General features: G+C 39.0%; 2 protein-coding genes across 2 annotated transcripts in view; both read right to left on the bottom strand.

Moving 5' to 3' along the window:
- LOC124280109 (mitofusin-2-like) overlaps positions 1-27,221 on the bottom strand; it is a 357,012-nt gene that overhangs the window by 191,165 nt on the left and 138,626 nt on the right. The window lies entirely within an intron of this gene.
- LOC124280112 (mitofusin-2-like) overlaps positions 9,408-27,221 on the bottom strand; it is a 115,739-nt gene continuing 97,925 nt past the window's right edge. Inside the window, exons 8-16 of the mRNA XM_046716003.1 lie at positions 23,821-23,888; positions 23,479-23,600; positions 22,991-23,108; positions 22,525-22,626; positions 20,598-20,691; positions 13,492-13,700; positions 12,374-12,576; positions 11,800-11,935; positions 9,408-9,899 (exon numbers count right to left, since the gene is read on the bottom strand). Of these exons, the coding sequence (XP_046571959.1) occupies positions 9,888-9,899; positions 11,800-11,935; positions 12,374-12,576; positions 13,492-13,700; positions 20,598-20,691; positions 22,525-22,626; positions 22,991-23,108; positions 23,479-23,600; positions 23,821-23,888 (1,064 nt within the window). The 3' untranslated portion in view covers positions 9,408-9,887. The remainder of the gene's footprint in view (positions 9,900-11,799; positions 11,936-12,373; positions 12,577-13,491; positions 13,701-20,597; positions 20,692-22,524; positions 22,627-22,990; positions 23,109-23,478; positions 23,601-23,820; positions 23,889-27,221) is intronic.

Below are 27,221 nucleotides of genomic sequence, written 5' to 3' on the forward strand. Positions count from 1 at the left end.
CAGGGCAAAACTTCTCACAATGTATGCAAGGCATATTAAATGCTACATGCATTATGATCAACAAAAATGACATCATGTTATGACCAAATGTCTGCTTATAATCCCTATGAGTGAGTGAGTATATTTTAGCAATATTCCAGCAATATCACGGCCTAGAAATCGGCTTCATACATTGTACCCATGTGGTAAATCAAACCCCGGTCTTCGGCGTGACGAGCAAACACTTTAACCACAAGGCTCCATCACCGCCCATAATCTTTATGAAGGTGTCAGTATCTTTATAACACCATACTACAGATTAAAGCCTTATATTCAAGATATTAGTGAGTTAAGAGTTTTAGTCACATCGGCAGTACAAGATATAGAATTAAAATAGATTCAAGCGTAATTCAATTCAAAAGTCTTCAGCATGTCTTTCTCTGGTTGGCATCAGGGCAGATACACAGACAATGACACTTGTCCCTTTGAAGATTTGTTAGGCAGCTAAAAACATCTAATATTGCTTTTCGCGGGTCCGTTAAAAACAGGTATTTACCGAATTCACCAGTCCATAATTCTTTTATAATGTAATTACCGAAAAAAGCTTCTAAAAATCAAAACATGTCTATTAGGCAAGAAAAGTAATTTTAATGAAGTGTAACGGGGATGCCGTCAAATAAAGCAATCTGATTGGTTGAATCATAGGGAAGTCCTCATCCTGGGCTCTCAAAATGTATTTTTAGTAACTCAAGTCAATATGACTTTTGGTTGGACCTGGGTTGGAGTCAATATGCTTTTCGTTCGACAGTCACGTGACCGCCTCTAGACCAATCAAGTAGCCGGGAAAATATGCTTACATAATAAATGTTAGTATTCTTAATGACCCATCACAAATATCTAATCTAATCTTAAATAACAAAATACATTCCTAATTCCTAATCATTGTTACCTATCATCTGTCAGAGGGCCAGCATTCGTTGGTTTCACATTAATTTTTCGACTCGCTGTGCGTATGCGCGGAGCATGTAAAAATATCCACTGGCCAACTTCCGGTCTGGTCGTATGCTTTACCGAGTGTAAACACACTAAAGAAAACAATAATTATAACAAATATATAGTTTTATGTCAAATGAAACAAATCCATTTGATTTATGAAACAAAGGCCGGGATTAGTTATATTAATAGCTTAATTTATGTTAAAGGTCACATGCAACCCAAAAATCAAACATGATTAAAACACAATTATCACTTATTCATGACATATAATATACATTGCTGGTTATGAAAAACATATAAACAAAATTATAGGCGTACAATCGCAAATCGAAAGTGCAAAATTGTGTACTTCGGTTTACTTCCCAAGAAACGAAGCAGCCGGGATACCGAACCCAGTCAGAGCGGGTGGGTGTGCACTCAAGTGTAACGGCTGGTTCATTTGCAGATGCCCTCACGGTTCATTGTGTGTGTATATATAGAGATGTTGGGTTTTGTAAATACATGCTCATTTTGTGTGTATAACATTTTGCAATCAACAGACATCATAACATGTCATGTGTTCAAGTATCACACCTGCCTGTCTGTGTAATTACATAATGTGACAGAGACCGAAATCGGGCCAAAAATCAAGCGGTTTTTTTATGGTGTATAGCCTGATTGGTGTTAAGTTCAAATTGCATGTCGTCAGTGATCGCAGTTGTGTATTGAATATTGTCATTAGCAGACAGGCAGGCAGAGACACAGGTGTCAATAAAACAAGAAATTGAGTTTTGTCTGTGACGACATATCTATATCACAGTTAGAAATTCTGTCAACGCTAAATAATGACATTGCTTTTAAGTATCGCACTGAGAAAGTGACTCGGTAAGAAGAACGTGTGGTGAAATAGACAAATGAAATTATATAAACAGTTTAATTACTGTCATAACATATAAAAAGCTCGCGCCTGTGAGATATCAACAAAACATTAGGAAAATAGCTCACACCAAAGCCTTCACCGAGTATTCACCGGACAACCCGCTTCCAAGTTGCGCGAACCTATTTCACTGCGCACGTGCTATGAGCGCAGCCCAGCTGTTGAAACCAGTTTTAGTGAATCGTTTGAACTCCGATTTCGCGCGGTTTTTTTCATCGCGTTATTTTTCAACTTTATAAGTTGAATTTGCATTTTTGATGATTTGTTTCGGTAAGTCCATACCGAAAGGTATCAGAATCTGCAAAGTTGTGTTTTACGTTGCATGTGACCTTTAACAAGCTCTTTTATCTAGACATCTCTGATGGATTGCAACCAAAATGTGACATCAATTATTGTAAAGCATAGGCAAATGGAAGTATGTAGACAGCTATGAACAGTTGTCACAACATAAATAATTTTCATAACAGCATTTATTTAGAGTGTTTTTACATCATCGGTAAACATAGACCAATCCGGATGTTGACCAGTGGATATTTATCCACATGCTCTGCGCATGCGCACAGCGAGTTGAAAGGTAATGGGAAACCACCAAATGTTTGTTGCCATACAAAAACTCTTCACTCCTGAAAACATTCAACAGTATCTCCTGTGTCTGTCAGCATCAAGACCATTTTCAAGCTGCATGGGGCGATCTTACAATAGCCACCATCAAAACTCTCACAGTATTATCAATAAGAACAGTCACATGGCAATCCCTCTGTGGGTCCTGATGTACATATCTCAACAATACCTTCAGGAAGCCTTCTCGGGGGAACTCAAATTAACATGAAATTAACAGAAAGCGTTTTAACTACATCTACTGCCAGATCGATATTTATCCCAGGGTCGGGTGCAATTGACTGCAAATGTTAACACATTGGAATTAATAAATTTCTATTTCATGTTTTCAGTTGGATTCCACTGACAACAGAAACAAATGAGAACTAAACAAAAGTCAAATTTGAATGGAATAACAATTTGTTCAAAATCTGCTTGTTAAAGGCACTCAGTTTGAAATCCTAAATTGATTCCTGTGCAAACCAGTCATAAAGGCAAGGCATATGTACATCTTTAGAAAAGATCATTCTTGAAGAGCTCATTAACTGATGTCTACAATTAACTTAGAAGTTCGTTGCCTATTGGTTGTACCAGTAATCCAGAATATTTGTGAAGGTCTTCTTGACCATGTTAACATAATAAGCACATTACCTGCAGTGATAAATTGTTCAAAAGAAAATTTGAATATGTAGATAATAATGTTCAGATTAAGAAGGTCTTGTAACTAATGACAAGCGATTTCAAATTTTGAATTTTTGCTTCTCTTTGGATATTCAGGCACAGAAATATTTAAGACAACTTCCATGGTTATGTGTTTTGTCTCTATTTCCCAATATATCTGTACTCGTTTTTATCATCACCCTTAATTCCCTTTGTCTTCTCCATATAATGCGGATTTTGTTTGCGGTGCCCTGCACTACTTGGGTTGTTAAGAATTATGATATGTCTCTGTTCGTAGTGTTATGTGTGTTGGACCGTAACTCGGAAGAGTATTATGTATTCTTTCATGAAGCTGTGCACAAACAAAAAACAAGTTGTCAACTGCTAGCAGTATGGTGCCAGCGGATTTCCGAGGTGGCGTAATATTTCATCACCTTTCCTCTCTCAAACAACACCAAACAAACGCATACCCGGTAATGTTTGTCACTTTTGGACGAATTTCATGTCAGACAAAACGTGGCACTCGTCGTTAGAGATGTCGTATTAGTCATATTAGAGGTCTGACATGTGCTAGCAGGGTAAAATATCCTATAGTCTAAGTGAAAACCACGTCATACGATATTCCAGAATTCTTGAGATAATATAATTCTGAACATTTGATAATAGGACATATCCGTAAAAAATATATTAGGGTCCTTAATGATAAGTCCCTTTTAAGAAATTTTTGTAAATTTAGAATCTCTCTACATGCCTTAAAAATACAGCGTTATAGAAAAGATAAAAATACATTGGAAGATTTATCATGTTTTCATTGTTCTTCTGGTAAAACTGAAGACGAACGTCACTTATTATTAGACTGTGAGGCATTCTCTGCTGGCCGAAAGAAGTATCTAAAATGCTTTAATGATGCCCCACAAACGATATATAAAATACTTAATTCTAATAACGATGACACTATTAAATCAGCTGCCATTTTCATAAAACATTTGTTGTACATCCTTAAATCACATGTAAAACCATAATTTCGTGTCACGTGACCAATATTTGTTAAAATGAAAATTCAACTGTACTATGTACATTACTGAATAAAACCTGTCTGTCTGTCTGTCTGTCTGTATATCCGTAAAAGAATAGAACGAATCCTTTGCGGGGCTATCAAACAAAAATCCTTTACGTTTCCAACCTTTTGGATTGACTGAAATTGCAGTAAAAGTAAATGGTCAGGAGGTAGATATGAGTTGTCATACCGTTAATTTCGAACCCGACTCGACCCGGATGTATAGGACATACCTGGAGCTATTTAGAAATACGGGTGTCTAGGGAGAAATTCCACAGACACCATTACTCTCGACATTTTAGACGGTACCACCCTATTTGTCTTCGATTTAACGCACAATTTGGGTGCTGACATGTCACACGTGTACCCAAAGAACTCTGGTCAGGTCGACATGGACATGAAATTTGCGCAGCCAACGCCCGGAGCTCTGACACAAGTCTGTTAGAGAGAGCTGGACAGTATCCTAGTGAGTGAGTGAGTTAAGATGTTAAGTCACATCGGCAATATTTCAGCCACATCGTGACTAAAATCAGTTCTAAATTCATGATAAACACATATAATTTTTAACACCCTGTCAAGGGGACCATGGAGACTTACCATACTTTTGCTACCTGCATTGGCGGACAGTATCATAGAATTTGACCACTTTAGAAATGCTACTATACACTGATGCAGATTATGGACACACGGTACCTCTCGTACTAAAATGCTGTAGGGGCGAGATTTGCGGTTGTTGACCCTTTTATTAAAAACATCTATGACAATATCAGTAGCAGGGATACTTTGGAAGAGATGTGTACTAAAATATAGACAGCTTTACGCTTGGTGGGGTGAAAGGATTGAAATATCCTCTTCTGTTTATTTGCTACACGGACAAAGAGCAGTCAGTCAGTCACTGGTTTGCCTTAAGTACAGAGGCACCCGGTAAATTGCATGTACACGACTCATACAATATAGATTTTTACACGCAAATTTGGCCTGAATTTCACGAATTTGTGTCCAAATACGGTCGTTTGCAATATTCCTACAATATAGTCTAATACAAAGTCTATTGTCGGTAACTTACAGACACCAGTGTCTATATTTCGGTAGTTAACGATCTCCCTGCATTCCTAACGACAAAATAGTGAAACATTACAGTAAAAAGAATATGCTTAAAAATGATTCCATGGTTTTCAGATGGTATGATAATACATTGAAACCCTTACTCGAAAAATTCTAAAAACTTTAGCGGAAAAGTGACCGACAGAGATTCCGTTTACTAGAACGGTACATGCTTATATTGCTTCGTGGATTAAATTTTACTCTCTATTAATATTAGTGATACAATATACCTTTTCATATCTGGTAACATCTTACCAAACAGAGTAACAATCAGCGCGTCGGAGCATGGTGGTGCATTGTTAGCCGGTTCTGTTTTGACACTCGATTACCTCATAAACAGGATTTAGAACGTTGAACTCTTTCCGGTCAGCGCGGCCGAACAGGATGTTGCATCATTAGCTGGTTTTGTTTTGAGGCCGAACATCGTGTTGGATCGTTAGCCGGGTCTGTTTTGAAACTTGATTGGTTCATATACAGGATTTAGAACGTTTAACGCTCACTGCCCAGCGTGTCCGAACAGGGTGTTGCATCGTGGTATCATCGTTCCTATTCGTAAAGGTAACGGTGCAGATCCTAGAGACCCCTATCTTACAGGGGAATTACACTGTCATCGGTTGTCTACAAGCTCTACTGCAACATACTAAACAAGAGACTAACAACATGGGTGGAGAGAAATGACATATTCGTGGAGGAGCAGAACGGCTTCATGATGGGCAGGAGTACGGTTGATGACCTCTCAATGTTAACGTCTGTCGTCGATACGAGGAAGAAAAAGGAGCTATCCACATTTGCAGCGTTCATAGACTTCAGGAAGGCCTGTGGCTCGATTAACAGAGACATACTATGTAGACGACTAGCCGAGTTAGGAGTTCTGGGAAACATGCGGCGTGCGCTACACGCGATAAACACGGGTGTCTCCAGTTGTGAGAGTTAACGGGTTCAGGACGGACTGGTTTACAGTTAGCTGTGGAGTGAAGCAAGGCTGTTTATTATCTCCCCTTTTGTTCAATACATATATTAATGGCCTAGCTGTTGCTCTGAAAGGCTTAGAGAAAGGGGTGAAAGTTGGGAATTATATTATCTGTATTTTATTTATGCAGATGATCTGGTGCTATTGGCCGAGAATGAGAGAGATCTACAAGTAATGCTGGATTGTTTGAGCAGATGGTGCTCTAGAAACAGTATGGCAATAATCACAAGTTGTTCACTTCAGACCCCCCTCCCTGACAAGGACTCGTACACGTTTTACATGTGGTGATCTTTTACTGAATGTGATGGAGAAGTATACATACCTTGGCCTTGTGTTACAGGAACATCTAGATTTTAATGTTACCACTAAGGCTGTTGCCCACTCTGCCAGCAGGGCACTGGGTCTTGTTACTGCCAAGTGCAAAGCCCTGGGAGGTATGCCACATAATGCTTTTAGAAAATTGTATGAATCTGTTGTTGTGTCAACAAAACTGAGGTGCTGTTTTACTTAAGTGCTCGATGTACGACGACCTGCGATCAGAATTGTTTACCAATGTTTGTACTATTTATGGTGGCTTTTTTAACATTACCGAAGAGCAGAAATTTTGCTTTTAAATATCAAATTATGAAGTTGTTAGTAGTGTTGCCAAAACCTTATTCCTTATTTTATATAGAAGACGACTGTTAGTTGTATAGTAGTTAAATTACAATTGTGCACTAACGCAAACGTTTTTCTGTGATTTGTAGTTGCCTGTAGATATTTTAGATTTAGTCTATCATAATTCCATAAGGAATGGTGCATGTGCTTTTATTGATCCCTGGTTATGTTGTCTATGTTTTATGTTGTACATGCTGTGAGACGTAAATGAGGTATCTGTCTGTCAATCTGTCTGCAGCGTTAGCTGGTTCTGTTTGAGTCCGAACATCGTGTTGCATCGTTAGCCGGGTCTGTTTTCATACTTGATTAGAGTTTGGTCTAGTTTGGACAAAGACCCTTGCGTAATTGTTTGCTAACATTTGTATACGGATTTTACACGCGCCCGCGGCTTGACACTAATAGAGAGGTGAATTAGTGCCATGCACTATTGCGCTGACGCCTCTCACGCCAGTTTATGCTTGAATTATCGAGTAGAAGTTTTACTGTCACCTTTCCGACACCCTGTCCCAGCTCACCGTACCACCATCCAAATACCGCTTGACCTGTCCTTAGGCCCCGTCCCTCTATATATCACAGCCGGAGAGTGACATCGATTTTAAGTCTCTCTCCCTCGATACGTTTCAACGAAGCCCTTGTTATGTTCCCGATGCCCTTTAACACAAGAGATGTGAAGTAAGGAGTAGACAGGTGGTTTGCAGTAATAATACAGACACTGGGGAAGTAGTGTCATTATCGGACTCTGGTTCTGCAAACGAAGACAGTGTGTCAGTGGACGTGTACGGCCGTTTTACGACTTTCACGAGTGACAATGTCGTAATGGATTCTATGCCGCACAGGAAGTTGACACCTAACGTTGATTACCGGGAAAGAAGGCGAGAGCCGATGACGTTGGACACCAGCTTGAACTCCTGGAGACCCTCCTGGGAACATAGGAAGCTGCTGCCCGATTTAGGCCAGAACTGGTAAGACGAAGCGATGATATACGGCTACGAGAAGATGGCTACTTGTAAGGATTGGCCTGAACAGTTGGTTGAGAAGGGTACACAGCTGGCCAGGAGAGGACAAGGCCGCGTGTGCTTGGCGTGGTTTGAGGTTATAAAATTGGTGTGCTGAAGATGAAATAGACTTTGAACGCAACAGGTTTAGACCCTCATGCACATTCCTGAAACATTAAGTGTCCCATTAGATTCGACGGTGACACAAGGATGTACACAACCGTCTGACAAATTATATTTGATAATTGCATTGCGTAATGTGGTAGGAATGTATCGATGTTCAATAATGTGTTCAACGCGTATACACGTAATTGTGAATAACATGTTTGAAAATTTGTTTACTAATGCCCCTGTTGTGTTTTATAATATGGTGTCATTGTCTACCTCTTGGGGTATTTATTGGGGTGGATCAGACGTTAGTTTGAAGAATATCGTCCTCGTGCAAGCTTGGGGGTGGGGGGGAGAAAACCTCCTTGTTGCTTAAAGGTCACACGCAACGTAAAACCCAACTTTGCAGATTCTGATACCTTTCGGTGTGGACTTACCGAAACAAATCGTCAAAAATGCAAATTCAACTTATAAAGTTGAAAAATAACGCGATGAAAAATCCCGCGCGAAATCGGAGTTCAAACGTTTCACTAATTTTACCCCGACTTTTCAGGGGAAAACTGGTTTCAACAGCTGGGCTGCGCTCATAGCACGTGCGCAGTGAAATAGGTTCGCGCAGCTTGGAAGCGGGTTGTCCGGTGAATACTCGGTGAAGGCTTGGTGTGAGCTATTTTTCTAATGTTTTGTTGATATCTCACAGGCGCGAGCTTTTTATATGTTATGACAGTAAATTAACTGTTTATATAATTTCATTTGTCTATTTCACCACACGTTCTTCTTACCGAGTCACTTTCTCATTTCGATACTTAAAGGTCACATGCAACCCAAAAATCAAACACAATTAAAACACAATTATCACTTATTCATGACATATAATATACATTGCTGGTTATGAAAAAACATATAAACAAAATTATAAGCGTACAATCGCAAATCAAAAGTGCAAAATTGTGTACTTGGGTTTACTTCCCAAGAAACGAAGCAGCCGGGATACCGAACCCAGTCAGAGCGGGTGGGTGTGCACTCAAGTGTAACGGCTGGTTCATTTGCAGATGCCCTCACGGCTCATTGTGTGTGTACATATAGAGATGTTGGGTTTTGTAAATACATGCTCATTTTTTGTGTTTAACATTTTGCAGTCAACAGATATCATACTATGACATGTGTTCAAGTATCACACCTGCCTGTCTGTGTAATTACATAATGTGACAGAGACCGAACTCGGGCCATAAATCAATGCCTTTTGTTTATGGTGTATAGCCTGATAGGTGTTAAGTTCAAATTGCATGTGGTCAGTGATAGCAGCTGGGTATTGAATATTGTCATTAGCAGACAGGCAGGCAGACACACAGTTGTCAATAAAACAAGACATTGAGTTTTGACTGTGACAACGACATATCTATATCACAGTTACAAATTCTGTCAACGCTAAATAATGACATTGCTTATAAGTATCGAACTGAGAATTTCACCTCGGAAATCTGCTGGCACCATACCACTCTGTTGCTTTTTGGTATCAAAGCTGTTTAAATGTTTTAATCCCCCCCCTTCCTCTGACTTTGATTGGGGTTAACTAAAATAGAAGTACACAGTTACGAATCAAAATTCCATGTTAATGTTTTGGAAGCTCAATAACTACTCTTGTATATAACAATACAACTTTCTGAGTTGTATTTGCACTATGAGTTCACCCCGTGCTCAGTTGTACTGTCCAATGTTGAGAGAGTCACCCTGCTACACTAGGCTGGGTATCAGGATCTTCACTGTCAGGGTTCCGCTGGTTAGATTCCTACACTCTACTCCTTCAAGTAAGTTTCAACAAATGTGTTCAGTTCTCCATCCAACCTGTCAGCCTTGTCCCTGAGAATGAAAAACAATATGTGAGAGCATGACGTGAGAGACCATTTCACTGACAATCATATCTGCCATGACATTTTTGCTGAATGTGGTAATTTTCCTGAGAGGTAGCAGAATTTTAGGCTTTTCAGGGTTTGTACTCCTTACACATCATCATCTAGGAGAGCAAATGGTTAAATGGCCACTGATCTGGAGTGATTTGGCCTGTTTGGTTACTTGGAAGAATGGTGATGTCAGCCCAGTTAATAAGGTAATTGGGTCTTGATTTGATGTGGTCAGAGATGGCTGATTTGCTGTCGAAATAAGTAACGGAAAACTGATGTTCTTTACTCCCTCAAGCCTATCCCAGATTCGCACAGAACTTGGCATGACTGATCTATGGGAAGATACACCTTCAGCTCGCTTCGACGATAATTACTTGAACAAGGTCATGACCGAGCTCAACAACAACAATGTTACGCAAGAGCTGACTACGACAACAGTGACTTAGATTCACCCATCACGCTCGGTGAGGTCGGGTGCGCGATTGCACGTGCAGAAGGTGGCAAGGCTGCTGAACCAGATCTTCTGCCTGCAAAGGCTCTTTAGAATAAAACTTGTTTAGAATTGCTGATGGATAGGGCGTAACGATATTTTAGCACTGGAACAAGACGGATTCCGAAGTAATCGCGGCACTCAGGAACATCTCTCATATGGACATGTTGTGTGGAGCACACGTCACTTTGTATGTATGTGCGTGCGTGTAGTATACGTGTGTGCGTATATGTGCACATACATGTATGTATGTGTATGTACGCATGTGTGAGCGTGCGCGTATGTATGCACGTGTATACGTGTATGTATATACGTATGTACGCACGCACGCACGCATGTATGTATGTAAACATAGTTATAACTGTTATTCACTTTTATATTATGTATCATCAAGTATTTAGTGTCTCGTATGCCAGCAAGGCCTACTGCTGTTTTTAATGTAACTACATATTATATCTATATATTGTGTACCTCAGCATGTCCTTTTATCTGGATAGTGATGGACATATTTCACGAGCAAGGTAACAGCCTGATATTATTGCTATAACTTTAGTCGGTTTTTATTTTAACATTTGTATTTTGCTTTTATTTATTTTTTGTTGCATTCAACAGAATCATTCCACTTCATTTAATTTGTCGCCATGAAGTTCTTCAATGTGCAACAGACAACTTGCACTAGGTCGCACTTAGGTCGCACTAAGCGAATGTGATTCACTTAAGCAACATATGAAATGTCTAGATATTAGATTCCTTTTGTCAATTCACCAAAAACGATCGTATACGTTTTCATGAAGTGTATAAAAATATTATAATAAAATAATTATGCCAGGACTATAAAGCAAAATTATGTGGAAGTTCAAAATGTTTTGATTTCTTATTATAATTGTCAAGATGGAAATATTAATGTGTAAAAAGTTGACTATATTTTTCAATTAATTCCAAGACGAAACTGTATTTCGTCTTTGTTGATCAATCCAAGGATACTTCTTGTACTACCAATTGCACTTGAGGTTGGAGCAGCAAAGATCGCAACCCAGTTAACAATTCAGTGATACCGGGTAGTCGCGTGAAAAATAACAAAAGCAACAACCAGTTCCAGGGAATTGCTGTAGATCAGTACCCCTTTACCGTCAATCTGTAGGGGCGTAGCACAATTGGAGGAATAGCATATAACAATTACTGCCTCAAAATCAATACATTCTTGAGATTGTAACTCACTACAGATGTCCTTCTGCTGTGGGATTTTCACTAGACATACCTCAGAGACTTCCACTTACTAGAGACATCATTCAGCTGTGAGATAGTCTATTCTATTCTATCCAATATTGCAACAGCTAAGGCTTTGCCATCCTTCAATGTCAACACTAACCTCAGAGATTTGGACTTGCCAGAGATCTCCCCCCAGCTTTGAGATGGTGACATTCAGCTGGTCGAGGTCCTCCTGCAGCTGGTCCTTGGTTCTCTTTACCTGTTGACACAGTTGGTCAAAGTTAGACGACAGCTCCCTGCAACACACAAACACCATCATAACGAATGTCCCAGAAAGCCAACTACATGTATATCAACCTATGTGGCTGTTTACATATTCAAGGGTTGTCATTTGATTCCAAATAACATCATCAAGATTATGGTATTTGTAGGAATATGACAACCCTTGAACTACCTCTCAACAGGAGATTTCAGAAAATACTCATACCACAGCCATCTATTCAATACCTTCCAGTTCCTTGTGACATGTTGAGACTAGGACAACGTATTTAAGATGAACAATGAGTGGAGATAAAGATTACTTTCTAAGGAAGTAATGTGTTGATAGTACTCTTACAAAGAGACAAACTATTGAGGATACAAAGGACAATAGCTAAACTGGAACAATGGGTTGTGAAGACAAAGGATACTCATTAATGAGTGACATTTGTTGTGAAGTCAAAGAAGCTACTCACCCATCAACCATGCTTCTACATTCAGATTTGATGTCTGTGAGTTTGCTGCTGACATACATCTTATACTGTTGCTTGAAAGCCTTCCCTTTTTGCTTATCCGTCCAGACCCACCATTCCCACACCTTGGGTAGCATATTGACACTGCATATCACTGCTGGTACTACTGGTGCTGCTGGCGCGACTGTCTCAATGTTTATCGCAGCCTTCAACCGACAATAATCGTACAAATGTTTAAAAAAAAAGAAGTACAAAAAACTCAGAAAGCCTTGCCATTCTGAAGTTATTAGGACCAGAATCAGAATATTTGGTTTCAGTTAAAAATCAGCGCATAAATATATATCATCACTATCATTTCAGCCAAGTTTGTCATGAAAGAGTGAGGAAGTGGAAATCCCTGAAGCAATCTCAAGCCATATCTATGGAGGGACAGGAACAGACATCTGTTCATCAGACCATAAGACTACACAACTACTTGTTTCAGACAAAGGAGAAAGTATATGAGTGATGAAAGTACCCCCTTGGCTACTACATCTTGTATTACTTCACTAGAACTAACAGGTCATATTGTACGACTATGCAGTGCCTGCAATGACAAGGACATAACTATAGTGAGTAACGATAACAGCATTTCATCTTGATACGATCGGTGTGCTTCATTGGAACTGTGTTTCCGACCCAACTGTGGTCAGAGATGTAATAAAAGGGTTGAAATTGAGAGAACTCAAAATCTTCTTTTGTGTTTTAACAAATGTTTCAACATTCTCAAAACGTCTGAAATAAATTAACTATCAATAAGCTGTTCTAGCTAAATGAGAGTCTGGCATGAACTGTTACAAAGAAAGAAAGGCTTAAATAAGTCATGCCGAACACCTACATTTTAACCTCCATAATTACGCTTCATACAATGTAATATCTTGTCCTAAGATATGGTGAGCGAGTGAGTATGGATTTGGGCTAGGTATTCTACTTATAGAACTTTGACCTGGACTTTGTTCAGACATTAACCACTTAGGGTTAGTCCTACATTGTCAACAGCTGTCAAATCATTAGCTCTCAATGAAGCTGAAAAATATACATCTAAGTAAACGTATATGGCAGATATTTCAGTGACAACTTACAACGCACGCAACAGCTCCAGCTGCTTGTAAATATGCCACCTGAGTTTCAGTCAACTGAAGGGAGGAGGGAAGCTTGAAATTTAAGTCCTCTTCAAAGTCCTCATAAAGATTATGACAGTTAAGTGCACGAGCCATCCAATCATCTCTATTTGGAATGAGATCATACGGCATTGGTCTCGTCTCGTTTCGTAGAATGGATGGCAGTTGATCTAAAAGTCAACAGAAAGAAGTTAGTTTATGATGATGGAGTGATGATTTATTGAAATAATTGTTGTGGTAACTGTCTCTGTTTCCACTGTATAGACTATTACTGTCTTCTTTTGCGGTTAAAATCACTTTTTGTAGACCATATTTGAGTCAGAAAACATAAAATGACTGTCACAAGGAATGGTCAATCTGGTTGTTTGAATTATGACACTGTAATGATTAAAACTGTTCCATGTTACTGAACAACATGAGTCAAAGGATACAATCGATATTTTTTCACTTTACTTCCTACGCGCAAACATGTAATAGTCAATACATAACATCCTCAAATGATCAATGTTAATCCTGTTATCCTTGTAATTGGATTTGATGCCTGTTACACAGAGTAAGACACTGCTGGCAACTTTTCCCTGTATGTTGTGTTTACAGGCAATGGGATTAACCCCATTCCAATAATAACATCACACCATGATAACTTGTTGTGGTAAGAAGAAGACGTTCACCACCAGGAACCCAGGAACTTTAACATGATAAGGGGAAAAACTAATTTTGAATATTAATACCTTTCTTGAGAACATATCGTAAACAACTCCGATTTAGGTGTCATTGGAGAGTGGGCTACTTATATTGGACCTAAATATGTCATGAGATATCAATGATATCTTTCTTCAGTCTGTTATGGTGACTGTGGGTGTATTGCAGCATTAATCCATGCTGGCCGTCATGCACTGGCTGCCTCTCGCCACTTTACAATCAGTCTACCATGCAAATGATACATTCAAGGTCCATGAAATTAGCTCCTTGTGATGCAGTGAAATATTTCATTCATTAAAAGTTCGTTGTAAACTGTCATTAACCATCTTCCTTCAACAAACAGACATAATCACCCCAAAATATGATCACTTCAAGTCTGTTGGGATGTTGGATTTAAGGACTAAGGAAAATTCTAGACATTCCCTACACCAACTAATCTACTCCGACTAAATGAGTCTAGTTGAGACAAACCAGTGATTGAGATCATGAGCATGCATCCTGACATATGAGAAATGATTCAGTCAATAAATTTACAGGGCCTGAGCAAACCATGCATTTAGTCCCCTCATATGACCAACATACATTGCTGACCTATTTTCTTGGGTTTTATGCAGTTAGGTGAGTGAGTTTAGTTTTACGCCGCACACATCAATATTCCAGCTATATGGCGGCGGTCTGTAAATAATCGAGTCTGGACATCAACAGCATGCCATCGATGTACGCAATTGTGAAACGATGACATTTTTCAACCAAGTCAGCGAGCCTGACCACCCGATCCCTTTCTAACCAGGCTCTGCACGGGTTTGCGTTAGGAAGCTAATATTGAATTATAGTTGTGATGTAATGGGCGAAACATAACCGACATACGTGTGACATGTTTTCATAAACACTCTGCAATATGACTGAAAGTTCTTGTTTTTCAAAACATTCTCAGCGATTCTCGGTTCAACTACGATGTTTCAGAATGACCATTGATGATTCGATCAAACAACAACAAAAATACCGGTGATCACAATGAAACGTTTTTCTTTTCAAATTCAATACTTGCAGTAAAATTCGACATTAAAATTAAGACACAGAGCGGTGTCGGGTATTACCAAACAGCTACCACTATATCCCGCCTAATTCCTGTTGTGTTATATAATATGAAGCAATAAGTAATACTAACAAAGAACCGTTCAGTGGGAATCATATATACAACAAGTACTAGTATGTCCAGTAAGCCCTGTCCCCTAATCCTTTTGCTAATACATATTTCACTTCATCCAATTTTCATAACTGTAAAACGTGATAAGTACAAACTCTGTATATGTATGTATGTATGTATGTATGTATGTATGTATGTATGGATGTATGTATGTATGTATGGATGGATGGATGGATGGATGGATGGATGGATGGATGGATGGATGGATGGATGGATGGATGGATGGATGATGATGGATGGATGGATGGATGGATGGATGGATGGATGGATGGATGGATGGATGGATGGATGTATATATAATATGTATATTTCAGAAAACGAGCAACAGAGGTAATAACATCTTCATTCTTAGAATTTAAAAGATTTATCATCAAATGTTGATCCTTATACCCTGCACATCCTGTGATATGCAAACATAAGAGAACCCACACATGAAAAGAATATTTCTAATATCAGACACCCAGCTATTTTAAACTTTGTCATCTAATTGTTTTAACATAACATAACATAACATTGGTATGGGTTTCTAATAGCATACATGCGTAATAACGTCAATTCAACAGCTGACTGCTCTTAAATGTGTTGAAACAAAAATAGAATATCTACCTGTTTCGCCAAGAACAGGTCGTATCGGGCTAATCCGAACAATACAATTTAGTTGTGTCATTGCTTTGACACATTATTGTTTGTTTTCAATCGCGTACAGAAGGTTGATAAACTATTTCCTCATTCCTGTTACTGAAATTTGCAAATTATGAAAAGTTCCGTAACAGGAAAGAGGAAAGAGTCCTTTGATCGATAGTATTTGTAAAGAACGAATTGACGTTAATATACTGAAACTCTAACAAGGATGTAACTGACACAAACACGGCCCCAAATTCCAAATAAGCCATGGTAACATTAGTTACAACTGTTATTTGACAGGTCGCTTACAGTTTGTTCAGGATAACCCTGATACCTGAGTACTACCTTCCTGTATAAATAGCAGCAACATAATCTGTACTTCCTCAGTGCCTTGTAAAATACAATTGCATTGAAAAAGATATAGTTTCTTGCATATAAATATATGATAAATATATTCCACGATCTACTATTACATTACAGACGATAATTCGATCAACTTCTCGTCATTTGTTTGGGTTAAAAAGATTACTAAACTGCAACACTGTCCTCATATCGCCAATGTTCTGCACAAATTGCAGATATGCAGTATTTATTACTTGATCGATCGTATAACTGACTTGTGTGTATGTTCTTTTTGAGGTTGAAGGGGTAATTGCTCATGAAATTATTTACAAGATGCTTGAAATGACCCAATGTAGGCTGTCAGCATAATTGAAGACATTGGGTGATATGTTTTATGAGATAAAGTGGTCAAAGTGTCGTAGTGACCTTAAAGATAAGGTCAAGGTCACCCAAATCAACTGGTGTCTAGGTAATCCCCCAATGTAGGCTCTCACCAAATTTGAAGAAATTGAGTACAACAGTCCATGAGATATCGCGTTAACAAGGGTTTCAAAAGTGGTCAAAGTGTCGTGGTGACCTTGAAAATAAAGTCAAGGTCACCAAATCGACATGACTGCTGTCTGTGTAATCCCCTGATGTAGGCTGTCACCAAATTTGAAGACATTGGGTACAACAGTTCATGAGATATCGCGTTAACAAGAGTTTCGAAAGTGTCGTGGTGACCTTAAAAATAAAGTCAAGGTCACCAAAATCGATATGACTGCTGTCTGTGTAATCCCCCAATGTAGGGTGTCACCAAATGTGAAGACATTGGGTACAACAGTGAAACAATGACAGCAAAGAAATTGTTATAACGAGTAAACAGGGTCTTCCCACTTACCAAACTCCTATTGATCAGTATAACAAATCCCTGGGGTATGATAATCCCCTTTAATCCCTTATTTTATTCCCTGTGACATAGTATCCGGGACCAAATGTGAAAAAATATCAACTACTTGAGTCAATGTTTACCTATATTTATTAATCATTTATATACACTTATTATCCACTTATACTACTTAATACAAAATCAATATCACATATTACGTGAATAAAACATCAATATTTCACAGCAATGCACTTAATATCCAGTTAAAGTGATGCTGAGTCAATGTATGACATGGCACCAGTTGCTAGTTCTCTCTTGTTCCTTTCCAAGGCATGGTTCAGTTCAACATATCTTCTCTTCCTAGGTGGAGGCCTTAAAAGTCATTGACCTTATAAATGTTGGGGTGGCTTTTGGTAATCACATCACTCACTTTACGATGCCACCCCATCCTTGTACGATGTCACAAGGCAATCTTTAGTGTTGAATGTTGATCGACAGTCTTTCCTACAACACTTCCAATGGATGTAAGCATTTCATCTGGTCTTGATACTGAACTAACAGCCCCAGTAGACCAAGTGAGTGAGTGAGTTAAAATGTATCGTCACATCGGCAATATTTCAGCCATATCGTGAAGAGAACAATTAATTTTATACATAGTAATTAATGGTAAATTGTAAAAACCTGTCGACGAAGGACAGTAAAATAACTAGATTATCACCGATTCGTATTTAAAACTAGTAATACGACCTAAAACAGTTTAACTATAGATGACAATGCAATATAAAAACAGGCTTTATATTGCCAACAACTGAAGGTAGATCACCATACTAGGGACCATGGGACTTTACAGTACATTTGCTTCGTACATGGACCCTACCTGGATTAGTAGACCAAGTACTGACCGCTGCGTCCATCGGGAATGAAACGAGTGTTTACATGAACGTTTGCCATAATGCAATGGAGAAACAAGGAAATCTCCATACTTAATAATACTTGTCATTGGCATAGTTCACTCAGTTAAAATTCAACTTGTAGCAAATGATATGAATATAGGTCACTTAGTTTATCTTGTGAAATCTGTTCACCGGTGGTCATGAGATTGCGTTGATTGGCCCTGACTGGGGTGCTGGGTGAAGTTTTGTCGCAGCCAAAGCAGGGGTAACAAATTCACCCTGCACAATCACTGAGCCGTAACTGTTAATCTTTTTAATCCTCACAAAGAAACGAGGGCCTTTGCTCAATACTGCTGTGGAACTCATTCGACAGGAGAGTACAATAATGTCATCCCGAATTAAAACTAGCAATAACTATTTACCTAGTGAAGTGACAGGGCTCAATTTAAAGAGTTAGAGTGTGCACTGGTGCAACATAAAACGCCAAAACTTCAATCTCATATTTATGCAAATTTGCACCTTGTGCATGTTTTTATGTAGCCGTTTAAAGGACACAGACTTCTTATGGGAAACAGAATGACGTACTGTCTTGGAGCAGCGACTCCGATGACTACACGGATAGATTGACTGTTTATGTCATGAAATGTTATGAAGTAATATAAAATGACCATATCAGACTAATTTTGTTAGTTTTCCACACACCAGATATCAGGATGAGTTGAGTTGAGTTTTACGTCGCACTCAGCAATATTCCAGCTATATGGCGGCGGTCTGGACCAGACATTCCATTGATCAACAGCATGAGCATCTATCTGCGCAATTGGAAGCCGATGACATGTCAACAAAGCCAGCGAGCCTGACCACCCGATCCCCGTTAGTCGCCTCTTACGACAAACATAAGTCACTGAAGGTTCATTCTAACCCGGACCTTCCCGGGTGATATCAGGATGAAAGACAGTAATTGAAGACTGGTTATTTACGCTTTGCTAATGATGTTTAGAGCTATTACCCATTATTTTTCATTTGGAGAGAGAAAAAAAGACCAATAAAATGTATAAGTAGACAAGACAAGACAAGAGAATCGTTTATTGTATTTTAGGCCACCGGCCCTTATACAAGCGAGTTACATTCATTAAGACATGGTTAACTGTAAGTGCTCGTTACGACGAATAAATGTTCATTTAACATAGAGAGCTAGATTGCGTAGGGTGGATTCATTATTAGTTGTTAATAAACTGCATAGTAACAATTTGCATATTAAAATACCTGAAAATGTTGAAAGATGTAAACAGCTATGATAAATCTATCATCAATATTAACCAAGAGTGTAATTTCGATGCCTACGTATTTTTATGTTATTCAATTGTTCTGAAGTTAGAAGTGTAACCTTTGACAGACGAAACATGTCCAAATTTACTATAAATATTCAATAACGAAAGATGTGTCTCTGAAATCACTTCCGGTGACCTTTGCATTTACTTGAAAATTGTAGTTAGAGTTCGCGCTTGTAACTTTTGTTTGATCCATAAGCCATGTAATTAGGACTGGTGAATATTAAAAAATCATGTTTATATACTGCAATTTTCGTGACATAACATTGTAATAAACCTTATAGTGTCTTGTGAACAAAACATGGGATAACATTGAAAATACGACTTTTTTACGACAAACATTTATCCAGAATTTTTTTTTGGATTTGCCAGATATTTGTTGATACAAATACACGAAATTAAACTCAGTTATATATGAGACATAGGCGACATGAATCTTGAAATCGGTTTGCACACATTTGACAATTTTTACAGGTTCCTACTGTGAAAATCATTCAAGTATCAATCAAGTAATTCACCAAAATTCAGGAAATGTTACTTTATTTATGTTTGATTTGTCCTTAACCTCATTATCTTTGCAAATATCAGCATAGTTTTGGATAATGATGTATACAATCCCATCACAGCTACAGCATAGGGAGCCCGGAACCAGCTTATTACAGATTAAGCCTACAGTAACCCAGTTCAGTTTCACGAAGCTTTAAGCAATACACCAGAAATGGGCTCCACACATTGTACCAGGGGAAAGGGGTGGTGGTGGTGGGGTTTGGGAGTGATTGAACCCGGGTCTTCGGCGTGACGAGCGAACCCTTTAAGCACTTAGTAACCCCACCGCCCTAATAACCCAAAGAAGAAAAATGAAAATAGAACAGTTCTATTTTTCGGTCCAAAACCCTTCTGTCACGAAATGATGATACATGCTCATGGCAGTGAAACCTGCTTGTATTTGGGGGATTATTCCAGTCCAATCGCATTTTCCATAAACTTCAGATGAAGCAGATTGTTTTATGCAACCTGCAATATTTGAACACAAGTCACTGACAAACCGAATGGTAAGGCTGCACTATCAAATGCCAGCTATGAATAATAGCACCCTTTACCTGCCATCCTTGCTTCAATGGTGTTGATGCTTGCCAAGAAAGCATCCTTCAGGTCACGTCCTATCTCCTCCTCCTTTACACGTGCATTCAACCCCTGAAGTAGGAAACCAGATGTACAAGTCGCGTGATACGATGGGGTGGAGATAGGGGAGTCAACAAACAAGCTGTCACATCTGGGTTTGAGGTGCTCGTAACAAAATTCCAGCAATAATTATGGACGACAGCAATTGGCTTCATTTGTCAATCTACAGCATCTCAGGGACCAGTTCCACAGAACAATCTTTGATCTATGTGTAGTTAGTTATTGGGAAATATGAGATGAGAACACTGCACTGACAGCCTGTTTGTGACCCCAAGGCGTAAAGCGACAAGTATAACAAGATGGTGAGACCATCATGCTCATCTACAGAGGCAATGATCCATTTACACTTAGTCAATCTGGAATATTTCTATATACAACTGCACCTTGTATACCAAGGCAGAGTTTTTATCTCAGACTCCAACTAAGAACCCCTGGCAAACAACGGGGTAAACATAACTGTTTTGGAAGGTTTTTTACAAGGACATATTTTCACTGAGTGAGAGAATTTAGTTTAAACATCGACTTAACAGCTATTCACATCACTGCAAGTAAGGAAAGCATGAAATGAAACAGGTGTTTTTCGGAGAATCCCATAATCTGGGGTACTCACAAATTCATAGACATAACTAGGACATATATATTTAGAGTGAGTGAGCTAAGATTTAAAGTCACATCGGCAATATTTCAGCCATATCGTGACTAAAACTAGTTATAAATTCATAATACATACATATAATATATAAAACCCTGTCAACGAAGGACAGTAAAACCACTAGATTATCACAGATTGAGTTAAAACTCAGGGTAGCATATATATTTTTAAAAGTAGAAAATTATTTTTGGACAATACAATATAAAAATGTGCTATACATCGCCAACAACTGAAGGTAGATCACCATACTAGGGACCATGGGGACAGTACCTTTGCTACCTGCATGGGCCCTAATTGGATTTATACCATCCCCTTAGCCACTGGCGATTGTAGGACAAGTTGAGCCGAATTTTAAAGGAACAAATATACTACGTCTTAAAATCGAGTAAGCAAAAATTTAACTTTGAAACTTTTGGGACTTACATACCCTCTCAGGAGGACTATATATATCTAGAGTTATTGTTATACTGTGTCAAATGGTAAGCATCAAAATGGTAAGCATCCTTTTTACCATATCAATAGCCAGGACAAATATTCATAACTTATGAACCTGACTTGGGAAATCGCCAAATCAAATTTGGGAATATCAACCAATATTACCCGTATAGGATAAAACACGCAGTGTAATATCTTTTGGATATTTGCATGAGTTTGAACCATAAAACTTGAATTTTATAGCTGACTTATTTTCAGCAATCACTCATACCTAAAGGGTTATACAATAAATATTTCATGGGGATTTGGGACTGAATAACTCACTCTACATCCAACAGAATCTCCCTGTCAAAAGTTGAGTAGTATGTTTACCACGTGAAATACAAATACATTCTGATTATCAGATTTCATTAGGCCACAAGAAATTAATTGGCGTTGTTGTGCCGACCTCCTTGTAAATGTTTGGACGAATGCATCTCATAGTTGAGATCGTTTGTGGCAGTACCATCAAAGGGGGTTAAGTAGTGTAAACTTATTGTCGCCTACGTGCTAGTTTTAAAGGTTCACCTGTGATCTTGTAGCTATTTTACTGTCCTTCGCTGAGAGGTATTTATACTGACTAGGTTTATTTTAATATGGAACTCTCATGGTCACGATATGGCTGAAATACTGCCGATGTGACTTTAAAATTAACTCACTCAGTCAAATGAGCATTACAGTTTGGGTTGATATAAAATTGTGTGTGTTGTTGTGCCCACCTTCTTGTAATCTTTGACCTTGTCAGCACAGAAGGGTTGGTCATATTGCTCCACCAGGGCAGACAGGCGGCCGGTCTCCTCCTCCTCCAGCGCTTTTTTGACCTGTATATTTGGTGGAACTTAACAAATTGAACATGAAGGTAGTGGTTTCAATTCCAAAGTGTAATCCTTTAAATGTTCAGTGACATAATGTTGTTATATGTCAGGTAAACAGTATGCCTTCTATATTTAAAAGGCCTGTAAATATTGAAGTCTAGGACAGAATGTGGTTGGCATTAATATTACTATGTCAAACTCACTTGCCGCCATGGAATGAAAACACACAATAAACAAAGCCTAACCATCAGATCAAATAAGATACCTAATTGTTCCTGTAAATATGTATCGCATGAAACCTATTCTGACCCAGCAGGTCAGGACCTATTCTAACCCCACAGAGTAGAGGTCAGATCTGAAAGGCCCTTACTTTCCTATCCATCTCTTCCACCAAGGCCTTAATCGTGTCATCGTTCAGCCAGGTCAGCTCCTTCTCCAGGACGTTTAGCTCACCCTCTTTGTCCTGTCGCTTTTTTTCCTGGTTAGTTCTAGAGACAGAGGAGGAATCATGTTGACCACAGTACCACCTTTCCACTATTGCTATGGCTCACAAAATCCAGTATCATCAAAACACACATTCATGTTTCACAACATCCACTTATAGAACCATGGTCACTTACAAAGTCGTTGACTTTTAACTATATCTTTCGGTCTTCCGCTAGGTAAGAAGTGAAATCCATAAAAAATATTAACATGACCAACTTGCAGCCAACAGACTCAAATATCTTCAGTACAGACAGCATACAGGGATGCAAGTGTTGTACTGATATGAAGTATAGGCAAAAGTCTGTCACTCCAGTCACTCTTCTGGGCATTATTGTGAGTCTTTGTGTAGTGTTAGTGTAATGTGTGACTTACTTCAGCTGTAGACTTGTGGTATATGCCTGCTCCATGATTCCCCTGACATCGGATGTGATGGATTTGCCGCTCACAGTGTGCTGCTCAAACTTGGTCTTCACAGCAGACTTGGAGATGCATTGCTAAAGGACAGAAAGTAAGCTGTGCTTAAAAATGCTTTGGCAAGCATATCAATTAATACTGAAACTATGTTATATCATGAAATCCCCAGTGTGACTAAATGTTCCCTTTTCGATTGAACTCCCATCCAATGAGGCATCTCGTACAACAAGCACTGGAAACTTAACATAACCCGAGGTAGCAACTGAGATACAAAACTAAGAAATACAAAAGTACACTTACCTCAAATTGGTTTTCAAACTTGGCAAATTCGGAAAGTCGTTTTTCATACCCGATCCGCAATACACCACCTGCAACATAGTTGGCTTCATAAGTGTCTTGAATTTCAATTGTTAAGTTACATAAACTGAAGAAGATAACAAATATAGAAAGATAATTTACGTAAGAAATATTGTTGAGACGTTGCACATTTGTATACACGACTGTCCTTCCCACCTGTGCAAAACAAGAGGCTGATTTGTTGTGTGGAAGCGACCTGTGAGTTATACTTGTGTGTTTTGCCACATGAGGAAATGAGTCTGATCAAAATCCTAATAGTCAACTGACAGATGGTGGAAAGGAGATGACTGTAAGGCTGCAATATACCGGTATGCTGCCTAGGAAGTATTGACTTTGTACTATGACTGCATGAATGGTTTCCTTTCTCTTGGAACTGACGTCTTTATGGTAAAAGAAATAGCCCTGGCACTAACTACAAATCAGCTGCATAGTCAGCCTTCTGCATTACCCAGAGTGTCAGAAGGACTGTGCTCCCGGTGGAGAACCCGGGCGCGATCCTGATCTGCGCCAAGAAATCAGGAGGTACCAAACCAAGGGCACCGAGAACAATGGGGAGCCTGATGACAGTGTACTTCAGATGCAAAGCGAGACATTTCAAAGACGAAGTCCGCATACTTAGCATGCTTTTCCTGACTCTTGCCAATCACATTGCTGTCAAAAGGGTCAGAAAATTCAATGATATAAATTAATTCATTGGCTTTATTAAAAAGGACATGATCCGGTTTGTTTGCGGAATTCTTCTCAGGCCTATTCCACAGAAGTTTGAAAGCATCATTTTCCATGACACCGTGGACATGTTCAGGGTCAGGGTCGTACCATGGATGGACCTCGGAGTCAAAGCCACAGGCATGGCGAAGACGGTAGTAGAAGCAACGAGTCATGTCATCATGTTGTTTAAGATATGCTGTTTTGCCATAGAAGGGCATCCACTGACGAGTTGTTGGACAGTCTCTGTAAATTCATTGCACAATCGACATTTCATGCAAATATTTTCGTTTAGAATGACATTTAGGCGATTGCGAGAGGGTCCTGGACAGCAAAAAGAAAGCCTTCAGTTTCACATTTAAGACCAGCCGACTTCATCCAGGCGAAGGAGTCGGTTGAATTACCGTTCTGTTCCACACACTGCATGTACACACGATGCAATGGTTCCTCAGAAAGCTTCTCCACAAATAATCGAATGTGGGCAGACTTGGTGAAGGACGTCACCTGGTTTACTCCCATCGCTGTACCGTCCAGAAGTACATTGCCACCAACAAAATCAACCTCAAATTTCAGATTCTGTCCAACAACCTTTGCATGCTTAAAATAGCCGTGGCATTCCTTGGTTTTTGTCATGAGTCTTGACATGCATCACCCGAGGATCATCCGATAAATAAATATGTGCAAAAGTACACAATAAAATTCAATCATGAATGTTAGTGTTTGAAATCAATTGAAAAATATCGTCAAAGATCAACTTAACTCATTAAGCCCGAGAGCCCTGTTTCATCTTCATTAAGTTAGGATGGCTTGTGAACACAAAGATCACACATGGATTGAACATCATCAATTTATTTGACCGGTAGCCATGTTGTGTACATCAGTGACGTTCTTTTTACACAAAAGTTGTACAGGCACCCAAAGAAGGAATCAGATTAAGGATGTATATAAAAGTTGGAATGGTTATGACTAAATCGGAATATGATTCTTAAGTACCATACATGACATCCCCTTCGTTTTACTAAAGAAAACCTTCATTTAAAATTTACCAAAACTTATTCATATTAACACATAAGCAGCTAATGAAATATTCAAACTTCCTTGTAACTGCAAAAACTTTAGGCTAAACTCTTATCACTTAACTTTCACATTGATAAAAAAAATATAGTTTAAAATTAACAGTCTTTCAAAATATGTTTCAACAGAATGCTTTAAACTCAATGTCAATCTTCAAACCGACCCGGTTTTGAACACTGGTCGACCACTTGACGTGTAGGTAGTTGGGTTTCTCCTCAGAATGCTCTGAGGTCGGACTGGAGAGGCTTGCTTCATCGGTGAGCTGGACGTTGGTGCGGGTGTTGTTGGTTGGTCTGGAATCACTGGTCTTTCATACACTGAGGGCTGGTCTGGTTGAAAGAGTTCTTTGGTGGGGTTTATATCACGTCGATTTCTCCGATATGCAACACCGTTCATAGTTTTCAGATGGTAAGACCTGGGAGTATCAGCTGGTTTTGTGATCGTTGCTGGTACCCAATCTCTTCCAAGTTTCACTCGCACTTTGTCGTCCGGATACAGGGGTTGTCGAACTTTGGACGTTCGATCATAATACTGTTTCTGGTACATTCGCGCCTCTGTTATTGCCTTCCGAACATTCTCTGGGTTGACCACTTTCGGTTGCAACATCTCATTATGGCAAGGCAAGTTTGTGTTGAGTCTTCGACTCATCAGCAGCTGAGCAGGCGATCCAAGAGCACATACAGGGGTGTTCCTATAAGCAAGGAGTGATAAGTATGGGTCTTCATTTCTTTCCTTTGCTTTCAGCAACATTCTTTTGACTGTCTGAACAGACTTCTCGGCTAGTCCATTAGCCTGAGGATAGGTTGGAGGAGATGTCACATGTTTGAAGTCGTATGACCGTGAGAACTGTTTGAATTCACTTGACGCATATTGGGGTCCATTATCCGAGATAACTTTGTCTGGCACTCCATGGCGTGCAAAGATTGACTTCATATGGGTTATTACAGAAATGTAATTTTTAGAGTAAAATTGATATTTTATACTTATCCTGACTCATGCTCTTTTTGCTTGTCTTCTTCTTCTTGCGAACATAGTGGAACACTTGTATCTCCCTAATTGAAGCTCCCTTCAATGTAAAATCACTAATTAGTACATCATGAGTTACCTCCCTTCCACAAGCGCGGGAACGAGGGCGCCACCTCTACCCATGTGCCTCACTCTCTCCTCATATACTGAGCCCAACATTTGAATTTACAGGGAAATCCAAAGTGTTATGTGGGGAGGATGGGAGGGCTTACCTCATGAGTCAGGATAAGTATAAAATATCAATTTTACTCTAAAAATTACATATTTTTCCTTATCCTGACTCATGCTCTTTTTGCTTGTAGAATCCTACGGAAAGGAGGTGGGAATATATAATACTTTGGATTTTAATAATTAGTGATTTGAACTGTGATGATTGTAATAACCCTATGGGAACTTCATAAAGGCACTGAACTGATGAATTCCTGCTGCTAACTTATCAGCTGCCATATAAAGGTTATTACAATGTACTTATTACAATGTACTTATTATGATAAAGTATATATAACATTAATACAATGCTTAAGACTAATAGACTTAAG

Source organism: Haliotis rubra, unplaced genomic scaffold (genome assembly GCF_003918875.1).
Source record: "Haliotis rubra isolate DU_JTF1 unplaced genomic scaffold, ASM391887v1 Scf260, whole genome shotgun sequence".
Lineage (NCBI taxonomy): Eukaryota > Metazoa > Mollusca > Gastropoda > Lepetellida > Haliotidae > Haliotis > Haliotis rubra.